At 26.5% G+C, this 14,473-nt stretch overlaps 1 protein-coding gene across 1 annotated transcript; it reads right to left on the bottom strand.

Moving 5' to 3' along the window:
* Positions 1-7,264: 7,264 nt before the first annotated feature.
* Positions 7,265-8,378, bottom strand: LOC124842526 (uncharacterized). Its single transcript, XM_047319030.2, has 2 exons — positions 8,197-8,378; positions 7,265-7,915 (listed from the first exon to the last, which is right to left on the bottom strand). The coding sequence occupies exons 1-2, from the start codon at positions 8,308-8,310 to the stop codon at positions 7,481-7,483; spliced, it is 549 nt and encodes a 182-aa protein (XP_047174986.1). The 5' UTR covers positions 8,311-8,378; the 3' UTR covers positions 7,265-7,480.
* Positions 8,379-14,473: the final 6,095 nt, after the last annotated feature.

Raw genomic sequence — 14,473 nt, 5'->3', positions numbered from 1 at the left:
ATTTGGTACTTTTAAGGTTCCTTCAATTTTATTCTTTTTCTCTTCCTCTCTCAATAATTCCCTTTCTTTTATCTTTCTAACCTTTTTCTTTTTTTATAATCCGATAGCACTTTGCAATACTTAAACAATTAAAAACTATTTTGATCAGATTAGAAGAAATAGAATAAATTTGTATTTACTCTAAAAAACTTTTATGATTTTATCATTAAATTTGATAAGATCATTTATTTATATGAAAATAATATATTTTATTCAACATAATGTTTATGTCAAAAAATAATGAATAAGAAAACCTACAATATATTATATAATGTGTTTCAGTTTATTTCATTTTTACATTAAGTATATAAACAAAAAGAAATGTGATATTCCATTAGAATACACAAATAAAAACGTTCAAACTAATAGTAATAGTGTTGTATATAAAGATTCAAATTATATCGGGACAAAAGATGTGTAACTTTGACATAAATAGATGCAAATGCTAAAAATACAAAATCGCAAATAACAACCTATAACTGCAAAAGAAATGTAATGAATTAAATGTTAGAACCATAAAGACAAATAAATAATGCTAAGAATGTAATTTTTGTTAAGTATTTATGTAATTCGCTATTTGAATAAATGAGAAAGAAAATGAGAAAAAAATATTCTTATGAGATCTCTGAACATCATAACTCCAGTTTCTAGACATTTCATTTTATCATTTGAGAAACGTTTTACATGGATGTATCCATGGTTAAGATAATTTTGTGTGAAAAAGTAGTAATCAAGTTCAAGTATATTTTGTATTGATGGTATAATAAAAAAAATTCAACGATATATTATGTAAATTTAGAAATTTGAATAATTACCCATTTTTAACATTTGTATAATTCCTTTCATATACCATGATTTTAAACTTATATTGATTTTTTTTTAAATTCTTATATTTCAAGTTGTATAAATTGGATGAGGCAAATTAATAGAGTATTTCATTTATTTAGTGAGTTTGAAGTTCTTTAAGGTAAAATGAGTTATTAGAATAAAATATTAAGAATTTTAAAAACATATTTCAAATAATTATAATAATAGAATTTAAAATTCATTTAAAAAAATTAAAATTTCACAACTTGTCCATCCTTCTTTATACACATTACATACACGTAGATATTAAAAGAAACTAAATTATTAAATATTATTTAAGCATTTAAATTTTGACTAATAATTTAAAAAAAAACTTTAAACTCATATTTTTAAATAAAAATTTATTTAAAAAAGATAAATTCTTTATTTAAATAAAAAATTAAAACACAATATATTTTAATTACTTTATCCATGTAAAAAAAAAGTCATAATGTGATTCCTTAATCCATTCATTTTCCACCTATATATTATGTAAAAGATAATATCCAAGAAAAACAAACAGTAATTTAATAAATAATAATTATAATTAGGAATGACAAAAAAAATTGCAGATACATGTATCTACAAATAAAATTCGCGACGAATAGTTATTACTCGCGGTTAACAATAGCGAGTATTTTAATACCCGCTTCTAAATGGGTCGGATGCTCACTACCCGCAAAAAAGTAATAAAAAAATATTAAATTTTATTTTTAAATTAATTTTAATTAAAAATAAAATTAATTTATATTTTATTAGTTAAATTTAATTAAAATTAAATTTTAATTTATATTTAATTTTCTTTATATTATAAATATTTTGTAATTTTATTAAAAAATGTATAAAATATATTTTTAAAATTTTTTTCGAGTATCCGCAGACACTTGTGTGTTTTAAAATACCTGCAGATATTTTCTAAGCGAGTACTCATGTGAGTAGCAGAAGGATAATGGGTCGAATTACGAATAAACACTATTTGTGTCTGACCCGACCTACTTTTATCCCTAATTATAATTAACATCCTTAAAATGTTGATTGAAAAAACTTTATTGCAAGTTATTTCAAGATTATTTAATGTTAATAGAAACAACTTTATTGCAATTTATATTATTATCTTAAAAATATTTTTAAATATTTAAAGTTAAAATAACTTTGAGATTTAATATTCATGAATTATAATAATCTTAAACTAAATTAAGATAGAAGGACAATTTTTTGAAGAAAAAAAAATCTTACTAATAAGATAATATTTTGGAAAATAATTAATTTTAAAATATTAATTCTTAATAAATAGTTTTTTATTTCTGAATTTTCTTCTTCTCTGTTAATCAGAGCAATAAACATAAATGATTGGATGATTGATATTGATTCGAGAATGAGTTATTATTAGCATAGCAGTAATGACGATTTTCGAGTCAAACCTTTCCAATCTTTTGACCAAAAGCTTTTATATTATGACATTCACACGTGAAAATGGCAGAGACTGTGACTGCCATGGTTAGCCCCACCACTATTCCTTAATATCTTATTCTTTATTATTTGTCCCAAAATTTAATTACATTTTTTATCATTTAACTTAAGTTTTATTTTATTTTTTATTTTTTATTTATTTACAACGCTTTTCTCATTCTACCACGTAAACTTAAAAAGTTACCTATATTTTAGCAATTTGTTAAATGAGAAGAAAAATAAATAGCATGATAAAAAAAATATGGACTAATTTTTTATTAATTAGCTATTGACTGTATGTTGATGTAATAAAATATTATGCAATCTGCACAAAGTTAACTATGTTCTTCTTTTTCTATTACCTAAATAAATAAATAAATTATTATTATTATTTAAATGAAAATATCTAACTTTTATATTTATTTTTAATATCACAGATAACCATGTCTATTCAAAACGTTGAAGTAGATTATTATATAATGTGGTTTAATAGAGATAGAATATCTATGAATAATCTTAGAATGATAATTACCAAAATCACAAAATGTTGAATAGAAATTCTCTCAACATGTTGAAGTAGACTATTTGATAATGTGGTTTAATAGAAATATAACATTTAAAGTCACTCTTAGAATGACAATTATGAAAATCATGATGTTAGTAAAAAAATATTACAAAATGAATTTATACATAACTTAATCTTTGGAATATAATTTCACCACATTTATATATTATAATATATTTAATATGGTATCTCTAATATATTTTCTCACGTAAAAGAAAAAATAAACTCAATATAATATTATAGATTTATGAAATATTATATATTTATGATTATTTAACACAATAATTCAAAAGAGCTTAAATTACTCTAATACTATTTTAATAAGTGAATGTATATTTAATTTATTTTTACAAAATTAATCTATAAAATAAAGATTGATCCTTATTTCTAATATTTGTAAAATTAATATAATTCCATTTGACATCATCGAGAGAGTTGTATGATGATGTTGATGTGAGTTATTGATATTGTGATTGTTTCTAATTTCTCAAAATTGATTAAGATTTAGATTAGAGGTTTTATTAAGGTTGACGCGGCTCCAAAAGAATTTATTTCTATTGTGTTTAAAGAACACAAATGCGAAATATGTATATTAGATTACTTTAGAACGCATATTATATTAGTTTCGTAACTTATCCAATATATGCTGATGTATATTGAAGACATGTTAAATCAGTTTTGGAAAAGCTGATCTAATACTTTCAACTGAAAAAAAAAAAAACCATTTTCAAAAGTGATTTCTACCCACTAGCTACATAGTTGAGAATATATTACAATTATTTGCAATAACTAATAACGAGTCGGGTCAGATACAGATAATGCTTACTTGTAACCCAATTTAGAAAAATAAATATTTGATCTGCAACCTTTCCGCTACCCGTATGGGTTTTTGCATAAAAAATACATGCGAGCATTTTAAAACTGTAGATACCCGCAAAAAATTAAAAAAATATATTTTATATATTTTTTAAATAAAATTAATATATATATATAATATAAAGTAAATTAAATATAACTTAAAATTTAATTTTTATTAAATTTAACCTAATAAAATAAAAATTAATTTAATTTTTAATTAAATTTAATTTAAAAAATAAAATTTAATATTTTTTATTATTTTTTGTGGGTAACAGGTATCTGCGTGACGGATAGTTTAATACTCATACTCGACCCGTTTAGAAGCGAATATTAAAATACCTGCTACCCATTACCCACGGGTAATAAATATTCGCAGGTACTGACTACCCCGCGGATTTTTTTGTCATCCCTAACAAAGACAGACAATGTCGCATCGTCGGTTTGTTGCATTCTGGATCCAGGTTTGTCGCTGACAAGGTGATGTTTGAATGGTGCTACAAGGGCTCGTTGCATATTTGGTTCGTAAGCTGCAATTTCTAATGTTGTTGATGATGATGTGTGGGACTTTAGTGACTTCGCAATGATGAGGCGCATTGAGTGACAATGACAACAATATTGAAGACTAAACTTGATAGTGTCCTCCTCGAGCTAGGTTGAGCCAAAGCATGGAGATAAAGTTCTGAAGGTGGAATTGGTGCGAAAGCTATGGATATGGTGATGGTACTCGCAGTTTTGGGGGTAGTGATCACGACTTTGACGAATATTTGTGGTGGGATGAAGGTGTTTGATGGATCTCGGGAGAGGTTGGGCCAACTTTGGAAAAAGGTGACTAGAGGGACCTCGTGGAATGCTTTAGCCTTGACTTGAGGCAAGATATGTTTGCATGCATTTTAACATAATAACATTCAAATTCATTAAGTGATTTTACAAGGGGAGAAGACTCCTTTATTTATAAAGAAAGGTGTCTCCAAAGTAAACAAAAAATCCTAAAAATTGTCCACTCTTAAAGTGACATGTGATAATCCACTTTAGCAAGTATTTCTCTGCTTAGAATATGACACGTGATCACTTCCTTCTTAAGAAAACTCTATAATAAGAGCTTACCATGTGGTCATCGTGCTCTACGGTGGAACATCCTTCGTTAAGTTAATATTACAAACCATACAATACTTGACCCTAAATACAAGACTTAAAATGAAATCATATACTATTTGATTCTTAATACAAGATCTAAAATATATATAATTTACTAAAAACATGTTGATGACGACAAGAGTTCATGATTGGTGTATGCCATCAAAATTGCTATCGTGATGATGGTGGTTGAGATCTCATGAACTAACATTAGTAAGAAATGATAAAGAGGTAGGAAAAAAAAGGTTTTGAAACTTAAAAGATGTAGCTTATAAAATGAGAGAAAAACTAGTTAAAAAAAAAACAAAAGTAGCATTACGGATGGTTAGAAAAGAATGAACTTGGTAAAAGTAGAGAAGATTTGTGTAATCTATTTGAAATGTTGTTATTTTAACTAATATTATATACATATATTAAATCAATTTTTTTTAACCGATTTAACACACACACACACACACACACATATATATATATATATATATATATATATATATATATATATATATATATATATATATATATATATATATATATATATATATATATATATATATATATATATATTATAGATATTTTTTTACAATCAATCTAATATATGTTTTAGCAATTACTTAATTATATCCGTGTTTTTACGTAGTTGTCATACCATCAATTTAATAGCCTGATATAGTATATTAATTTTGCACTAATGGAACGTAATATTTTTGTTCTGTTCATCAAAGTTGAGGGAGATGAATTAGGAAAGAAGCTTCCCGTTACAAAAAAATAGTTTCAGCACACACTCGCAAAATACAAGAAAATAATATGGACAGGGGTGTTGAATTGTTTGATAAATAAAAGATTAATTATATGAGAATTGTCTACGTATTTCTCCTTTCTATCATATCATCTTAGTAGTCAGTGTAAAATTTAACCTATATTTTAATTTGTCACATCGCCTAACTGAATAAAAGAATTGTCAAAACTAAGATGTAAAAAAGTACAAGTCATATTTTTTTATTTATCTTTTATAAATTTTATCTTAGTAATATTTCATAGTTGTGTGCTATTATTCATATTATTTTAAAATAATTATTACTTATCACTTAAATATAGTTATTTAAAAAAATATATTTATACTAAATTACACATCAAAACACTGTTGTCTTTTTATTATTATTATTAAAATTAGTTTATACTTTATTTTTAAACTGTTAAATTTATTTTTATTTTATAGAATTGGACCAGTTGAATTTCATGACCAATTTAGTATTAACGAGATTAATAATTTTAAGAACAATCAAAATCCATCTAAGACACGTCTCTTCCCCCAACATGTTGAAATCATAGCTGTTTTGATATTAGTCGAGAAACGTTGAGAAAAATCCCAAACAAGAATAAAAATTGTTAGAAAAAACTATGAAATATTATTTTAATGCGTAGTAATTAAAATTAACTTTACAATTTTAAACTTTTTTATTTCTTTATTTAACTATTTTAGATTAATTTTTATTATGTGTAATTTCTACATAAAATAATAAAACATTATTACTTTAATTTATAATTTAATGATGGTTTTTTTAATTTGAATCACGTAAAAATTAAAAAGCAATCTAACAAATTTTATATAGAATGTTATAATTAATTATGCGTATAAAATTGAAATAACTAATCACAACTAAAATAAAATTAAAGATATTAGAAATGAATGTATTAAAATATAGAAGATAATGGTAACATTTTTACATTAAAATAGTAACACTTAATAATATTACGTATAAACAGCTCTTATGTTTGAGTTTTACTTTAGATATTATTAAGAAGAAAAATGAGTTTTTTAATAATCATTAATCAAGCATATGTATAATAATTTAATTTTAATAATAAAACATGAAATTGCAAGCCATATAATAATTATAATAAAAATACTTAATACAGAAATATAATACCTCAAAAAATAATTTTGTACGTGGTAATAAGATATCAAGAAAAGAATCATGAAATTCCGTACTTCTCCGTCGGAGTCACGTAATGGCTCATATTCTACCTCAACTAAAAATAGAAAAATGTTTTTTTATAATTTTTTGTACAACCTTTTTACAATGATAAGTGACAATAAAATAGTGACATAAGTTGTTAATAGAACAGTGACATAGGTTGTTAAAAAAATTGTTAACTGTCATCGTCCTTAAGAATATGAATTCAATGAAAAAAATATTATGGATTATTTACTTAATTTTATTTATGGACTATTTCAATCATTTCAAGAATATACATATATTCATTATTATCTCCTAAACTAGTATGAACAGTTTACATAATAAAATTAAAATTGTAAAATAATTAAATTCAAAGGTTCATTTTTTTTAATTTTCTTCAGAATTGAGAAATGAGTAAAACATAAACCTAGACATAATAATGACTATTCATTTTTTTTGGATATTAATTTAGAGGTCAAAAACGATAACCACTGGACAGTAACACTGAAACAATAACAGGTGCTCAAACCACAAAGATATTCCAAACCTAAAATTACCACAATATATCAAGGGGAGGAAGACACAACACCCTCCCCTGTTTTCAGCCACTAAACCCTAAATCAAAATAACCCTAATTCCTCCAGCTTCCACCATCGGAAGCACCACCTCCTCTCGAGTAGCGGGACCCACCATCACCATATCCACGGTCCCTGCTACCTCCATAACCACCACCTCCGTATCCACCGCCGCCCCCGCCATAACCACCACCACCACCATTACGGTTATAACCACCTTCACGGCGGCCGCCTCCACCGTAACCACCTCCACCACCACCTCGTCCATATCCTCCTCCACCGCCACCCCCACCGTAACCTCCACCGCCGCTTCCATAACCACCGCCGCCTCCACCACCTCTTCCACGGGACTGAGCCGCGTTGACGGTGATGTTACGGCCGTCAAGGTTCTGGCCGTTCATACCATCGATAGCGTCTCTCATCGCCTGCTCCGTGGCGAAGGTCACAAATCCAAACCCTCTTGATCTTCCAGTTTCACGGTCGTTGATGACCTGAACACAAACAAAAGCAAAAGCGCGTGAGATCGGATTCAGAACCGTGAAATTCAGGGAAAATGAAGAAAAAAAGAAACAGATTAAAACCGATCGATCTTCGCCTTTGAATCAAAGATGAAGATGAACGTACCGATTGGTGTGAGTAATAAAAGAATCATTATAGTAACACAAGTATCATAGATCAAGTAACGCAAAACAGATGAGAGAGCACAGATCAAGAAGGATCAAGAGAATCCAAATCCGAATGGTGTCAGATCCGATCCCTGCGACTAACGGACCTTCGATTCGAGGATCTGGCCATACGGTGAGAAGGCTTTCTCGAGAGCATCGTTGTCAGTGGCCCAAGCAAGCCCACCGACAAAGCATCGGAACTCAACTTCTGCAGAAGCCATTGACAACACTCACAAACCCTAAATGACAGAAACAGAAAGAGCCAAGGAGATTAGCACGAAGAACAATGTTATGCCCTCCTGTCTTGTTATATAGCATCCAATCTCTTAACTAGGGTTAACCTCCACCACGCATCGCTCAACCAGGGTTAATTAATTTAGGAATACTCTCAACTCTCTACTCCAGTACTCTGGTCAATGCTGGTTCATTTTATTATTTATTTTTTAAGAAAATCAATCTCCACTTGATTCTTTATTAATTTTCCTTCACCAATACCATCTAAATAAGATATACTTGTTAAAAAAATATATTAAATCAGATCACACAAGTTGATTGGATTTTATTTTGGGAAGGTCTAGCTAGCTACGATCTAAATAATTAATTAATTTTAAATAAAACAAAACAAATGAATTATTATAAAATAGGGAAAGGATCATGATGAAGAGTTAGAGATTAGTCCTCTCAAAATATGGAAAATTTGTTGGCTGACTTCATCTCTCTCCATAAATTTTTTTACAAACCCCTAACAAGATATTTAAGATAATTAATTATATAGTATTAATAGCTAGTGATACTAATTAATGAATTAATAAAAGAGTATAATTATTTTAGAATAATGGGTTGTAGTATGATTGAAGTTGAAAGTGGACAGAAAGGGAGGGCAGATATTCGGACCGGTTCGTAAATATCTGAGTGTAGCTCAGAGAAAATATCTGATATACATAATTACAGTAGGGCCCCTGGCTGCCTAAGAAATACACTTATTTCTATTGGTGGTTCCTATACACGTCAACGGTGTCTTGTTTTACTTTACTTGGTCTCCTAATGACACTATATCTAACAAATCTTTATAATATTCTTTTTTTAAAAAAATTAATAAATTTTCACTTTAATTGACATAAGATTAAACTATTAGCTCAATTGTTTTATTTTATTAAATAAATAAATTAGAAAAATTTTAATATAATAATAAGACAGAAATGATAAAAAAAATCATAATATTACATAGTTATATATGATATATGATTAAAACAATATGGTATAAACAAACCTGTTTAACATAATTTCTAAAATGAAAATAATGTTTAATTGTCTAATTAGAAGCACTAAACCTTATTTTTTAAGTGTTGTATAATAATTAAGAGCATTTAATGTATGTTAATAAGAGTTCATAAGAAAATGTCTAGTTACCAAAATATCCAATAAAAGAGCTATACAGTCTAAGATACATATAATCTCGCTAAACGCTATATTCTAAACCTTTTAAAAGTTAATAAAAACAGACAAGGGTTAAATGTTGAGACACGTATCATGTCTAAACGCTTAAGTTGTTTAAAGCGTTAATGCATATGTTGCGTTGTACTCTCTTTTCTATACAAATTATCATCTTTATCGAAAAGTCAACTCAGAATCAGAAGGACATTAAGTTCATGTTCACTTGAATGGATTTGAGGGAGAGTGATCGAATGGATTTGAGAGGATTTGAAGGTAAAATTTTTGTTGTTTATTTGAGTAGATTTTGGAGATAAGTGAAAGTGGATTTGGAAGTAAAGTTTGTGAGAATTGGTGTAGAATTTGATTGATGTGACAGATTAAAAAAATTTATTTCAAAATCCACTCTCACTTACCTCCAAAGCCCACTCAAATAAAGAATAAAATATTTACTTTCAAATCCTCCCAAATCCATTCAATCACTCTCTTCCAAATTCATTCAAGTGAACAAGGGCTAAGAGATGAAAGGATATGCAAGGAATTTCTCTGACATGCTCTTTTGTACGTTTAGCACAATTGTTTTGTCAAAAAGTAATATAGCTTCTTACTATATTTTAAAGGCTCCCTCGAAGAAAGTCAAAATCTTTAAGTAATAGATCTTTTCCGAATAAGTATATCAAGGAGTTTGCATGAAGAGAAAAGAATAACTTTTGCTATCAAGAATATATATTGTTACGCTTTCTCGTCTCTTTCTTTGAATTCTTAAGACTTATCTTGAAATGATATTTTTACAAGTTTTCAAAAGTTTATTATATTGATTTCATATCCTCTCTAAAAGAGTTATCTTTTGTTTTGTAAGATTTCAAAAACACCTTTATTGTTTTAGATTCAAAAGTGAATTCAAACACTTGAAAACGTTTAACTCAATGAAGTTAAAAGTTGGTCTAGTATTGACACCAAAAGAGGGGAAACTCGTCTAACCAGTTTGGTTATTTTGTTACCATAAATGATTAAACTCAGTTTTTTAGTGGAACCTCTTAAGAGGTTTTAAGAAAAAATTGAATGTGATTAAGTATGAATGAACCAATATAAAACCAAAGAATTTCTTTTCCTTTATTTTAAAACTATGAGTTTTTAACAAACCTTTTAACCAGTAAAGTAATATTAAACACTATTAAAAAATAAATAAAACATTGTTCAAACCCTTTATCATGTTTTTCTGTGTTTCCGACAAACACTATTATAAAATGAAAAATGCAACGAATTTTTATTAGTTTTGTGAACATAACGTGTTCAAATATATATTCCAGTAAATATATATTAAGTTAGTAATTATTCATTTATTATAAAAATATATTCTCCTTCTATAAGGATATCTAAATAAAATTTGGATGAAGATCACTAGGTACTTCAAACATTCAATTATTATTACCTATATTATAAAATTCATTATTACAATTACAAGAGCTTCCTTTAATTACATTATAAAATTCATAAAAAAATGATTTCAACGACCCATCGAAATAACATGTAAATAAACATTGTAGGTCTATGTTGTGATTTAAGGACATGACTAACATATGTTATATTTTTGCCGAGGTTGAAAGAAATCTTAATTCTCTAACATATTAGTTTGTCAGGTGTTAGAGATGAGAAGAGTAAATATCTCTTTCATGAGCAAACTAATACAAAATCTCATTCAATATATCCAAAAGTGACGTGTTCAAGCCTTGATGCACAAATTTTATGGTAAAAATTTAAATTCAGAAGTAAATACCTTCTATTTTACCATTGAATTAGAACAAATACGAATTAGATTAATTAAGAATTAGTTTATACATGGTAGACGTTTAAAAATAAATTTGGTCATTTTTTATATTATGTATTATTTTTTGGAGAATAATGCTCTTTATGATAGGCTCATACTTTAATTATAATTCTCTTTATTCAACTTTGTACATTATTATGTCTTAGGGACATCTTTATTGCAAAATTATTATAACTTTGAGACATAAGTTTTTTAGTACTTTTCAATTGAAGTATGTTGACACTTCATAAAATTAAAAATTCTCAGCCTTAAATAAGACACTGTGTCATAATGATTAAAAAATAAATATTTTTCTTAAAAACATTAAAATATATGCTAACAACTAATTAGAATACTATTAAGAATGCGAGTTCTATAAAACTCCTTTAATAGAGTAGGAGTTAATAGAAAACATTAAATATACAGTACCACAATTAGAAACACAACGAATAAATTAAGATTTTATATAATGAATAGCATAACTTATCCTTTTTACAAGTTCTAATCCCCCTTTATTTTATTGTATTATTTGACATACATTATTATCTATCTATACACACACACACACACACACACACACACACACATATATATATATATATATATATATATATATATATATATATATATATATATATATATATATATATATATATATATATATATATATATATATATATATACATATATATATATAACCTAATTTGAATAATATTTGATAACATGAAAATAATTAAATTGAAAATTAGTATATCTTTTATGATTTATTAGAATTATACTGTTTGTTTAATATGATAACGTATGACTTAAATTATTTAACAACTTTCTAGGCCGGGTAGTAAGAGTTGGATATATAAGCCCAAGCCCACAGACCAAACAGGGTATTGGGCTAACATTTGTAAATGTTGGGTCCAAGTCCCAAGATTAGCGGGTTTCTAAGTCAACTCATTTTAAATATTTCATTCCATATTATGTGTGCATTTATAATTTATACCAATCAATGTTTTTAAATTTATTCTACGTACTTTAAAAGAACATATTTATATAAAAAACTTTCAAAAGAAAAATATTTAAATTTTGGTTTGTGAACCAACACGTTGTTGGTTAGTGACATTCTGTTAACAAAATTGCATCATCAACCTCTAAACTTTACTTTTAGAATTATATATTATTATATTCAATAGTTTTCAGAGAGGGGCATTATTGTAAGAAGAAGGTACTTTTAATCGTGAAGAGAGGTGCATTTAAGAATTGTCACTTTGAAGTAGTACATTTGGGCCCAGCAAATGATAACTCATGATGACTCACGGATACATATGGGCCGCGTGTGTCCAGGTAAACCATGTGACCTAATATGCATACTCTTTTTTTCTTACATGAACAGGTATTTGGATTTTGTACTGACTGATTCAAATTTCTTTTCTCTCTATGTTATGCACAAAAGGTCCAAATATCGACTAATGATACCACGGTACACTTTTACATTTATTTGACACAGACTACAAATGTAAAATAATTAAAAAAATATAAATTTTTGTATTGTTTCAAGAAAGAAGAGAATAAAAAGTAAGGATAGTGTCAAATTAATGTAAAATATTTAGATGTATCAAATAATCTTTACTTTAAGTTAAAATATTATGTTTCTACTCGATCCAGTAAACATAATAAAAATACAATTCAATAAAATTTTCTATTATGAAACAGTTAAAATATTTTAGACTATTTTTATTCTAAGTATAATTTATGTTCATCTTATAAATATAATATTTATTTTAAAATATTTTAATTTTTAATGTTAAAAAATCTTCTTTCTTTTTAAATAGGAAATAAACCCTTCTAAGATAAAAGAATATTAGGATAAGAACTAATTGTAAATACAAAATTGAATTGCATATTTTAGTATAAATTTTATTTTTATTTTTTATACAGGCATGTGTTATAATAATTGGCATAAGACCAGAGATGATTAAAATAAAAAAGAAATAAAAGTAATGGAGGGATAATATTAAGAAATAATTTAATATATAGTTGAAAACATCAAAGTGAAAAGGGATCTTAGTTGAATATTTAAAGATTATTAAATTCACACCTGCATAACTGAACATGTGTGTGTATATATAAAGTCAGAGTTATTGGGTTTGGAACTGAGTTGTTTCAACAAGCAACGTATTTGACTACAGATTCATTCATAATTAGCTAGCTGGCCACATTGGTAACCTATTATCAGATATCAAATTCAAAAATAAAAAACCTTTCAACGTTCAATTAATGGCGGCATGTCACTGTTAAATGTTACAACTTCCATCACTCTCAACAAAATCTCCCCTTTTACATTGCCCTACTTTTTTTTTTCTTCATTTTTTTAACAACTTTTCTTCTACAAACGTATTAAAATATTACTTTGAATTGTAAACGTTCAATGTGATGATTGATTTGCAATGGTTTTAAATCATAGAAAAATAGAAGTTGATCCGTAAAACGTGACAAAATCAGTGCTTGCATCTGCATATGACGGAATAAATCTGTTTTATTTTATTTTTTCTGGTCCAATTTAAATATTTAATTTATCAGTCTGATTTTCAAGAAACAACGTTAAACCTTTGAACTGTTCTTGGTCCTGTTTTGTTTTTTAAAAATCACAGTGACGATTTGATGACAGCAGTTGGATTAAACGTTTTAAGAATTTCTTTGAATGTACCTTTTTTTAGTAATGAGATGTATAATAAAAAGATAATGATACTTTGACAATATATTTTTTACAATATTTTAATATCATCTACGTGTCATTCTGTGATTGGTTCAAAATTACTCCACGATCAATAATAATAATCATAAACACCAATATGAATCAATCACATAATGACACATAGATGATGTTAAAATGTTGTCAAAAAAATATTGTCAAAGTATCATTATCCATAATAAAATGACAAATACGGATTTTTTTTTTCATGTTAGATTCAGTGAATTTTACTTACATTGCCAAAAGAATCAATGAGTATATTATTAAGATCCAAAACTAAGAGATACAAATTATTTTATAAACACATAAAATATTTCATTTGGTAAGAGTTTTTTATTTAATACATGTCTTTTGAATGCTTCTCGAACCAGAATCTATTAAAGTGGAAAGAACTCGTGGTTTA

The sequence above is a fragment of the Vigna umbellata genome, chromosome 7, assembly GCF_029865625.1.
Source record: "Vigna umbellata cultivar VRB3 chromosome 7, Vumbellata_1.0, whole genome shotgun sequence".
Lineage (NCBI taxonomy): Eukaryota > Viridiplantae > Streptophyta > Magnoliopsida > Fabales > Fabaceae > Vigna > Vigna umbellata.
Note: the sequence above shows the minus strand (reverse complement) of the source record. Positions and strands in the feature narration are given on the sequence as shown.

Coding starts and splice junctions, on each gene's coding strand:
- LOC124842526 (XM_047319030.2), bottom strand. CDS start 8,310: ATGGCTTCTGCAGAAGTTGAGTTCCGATGCTTTGTCGGTGGGCTTGCT. Junction 7,916..8,196: donor GCCAGATCCTCGAATCGAAG/GTCCGTTAGTCG, acceptor GTTTGTGTTCAG/GTCATCAACGACCGTGAAAC.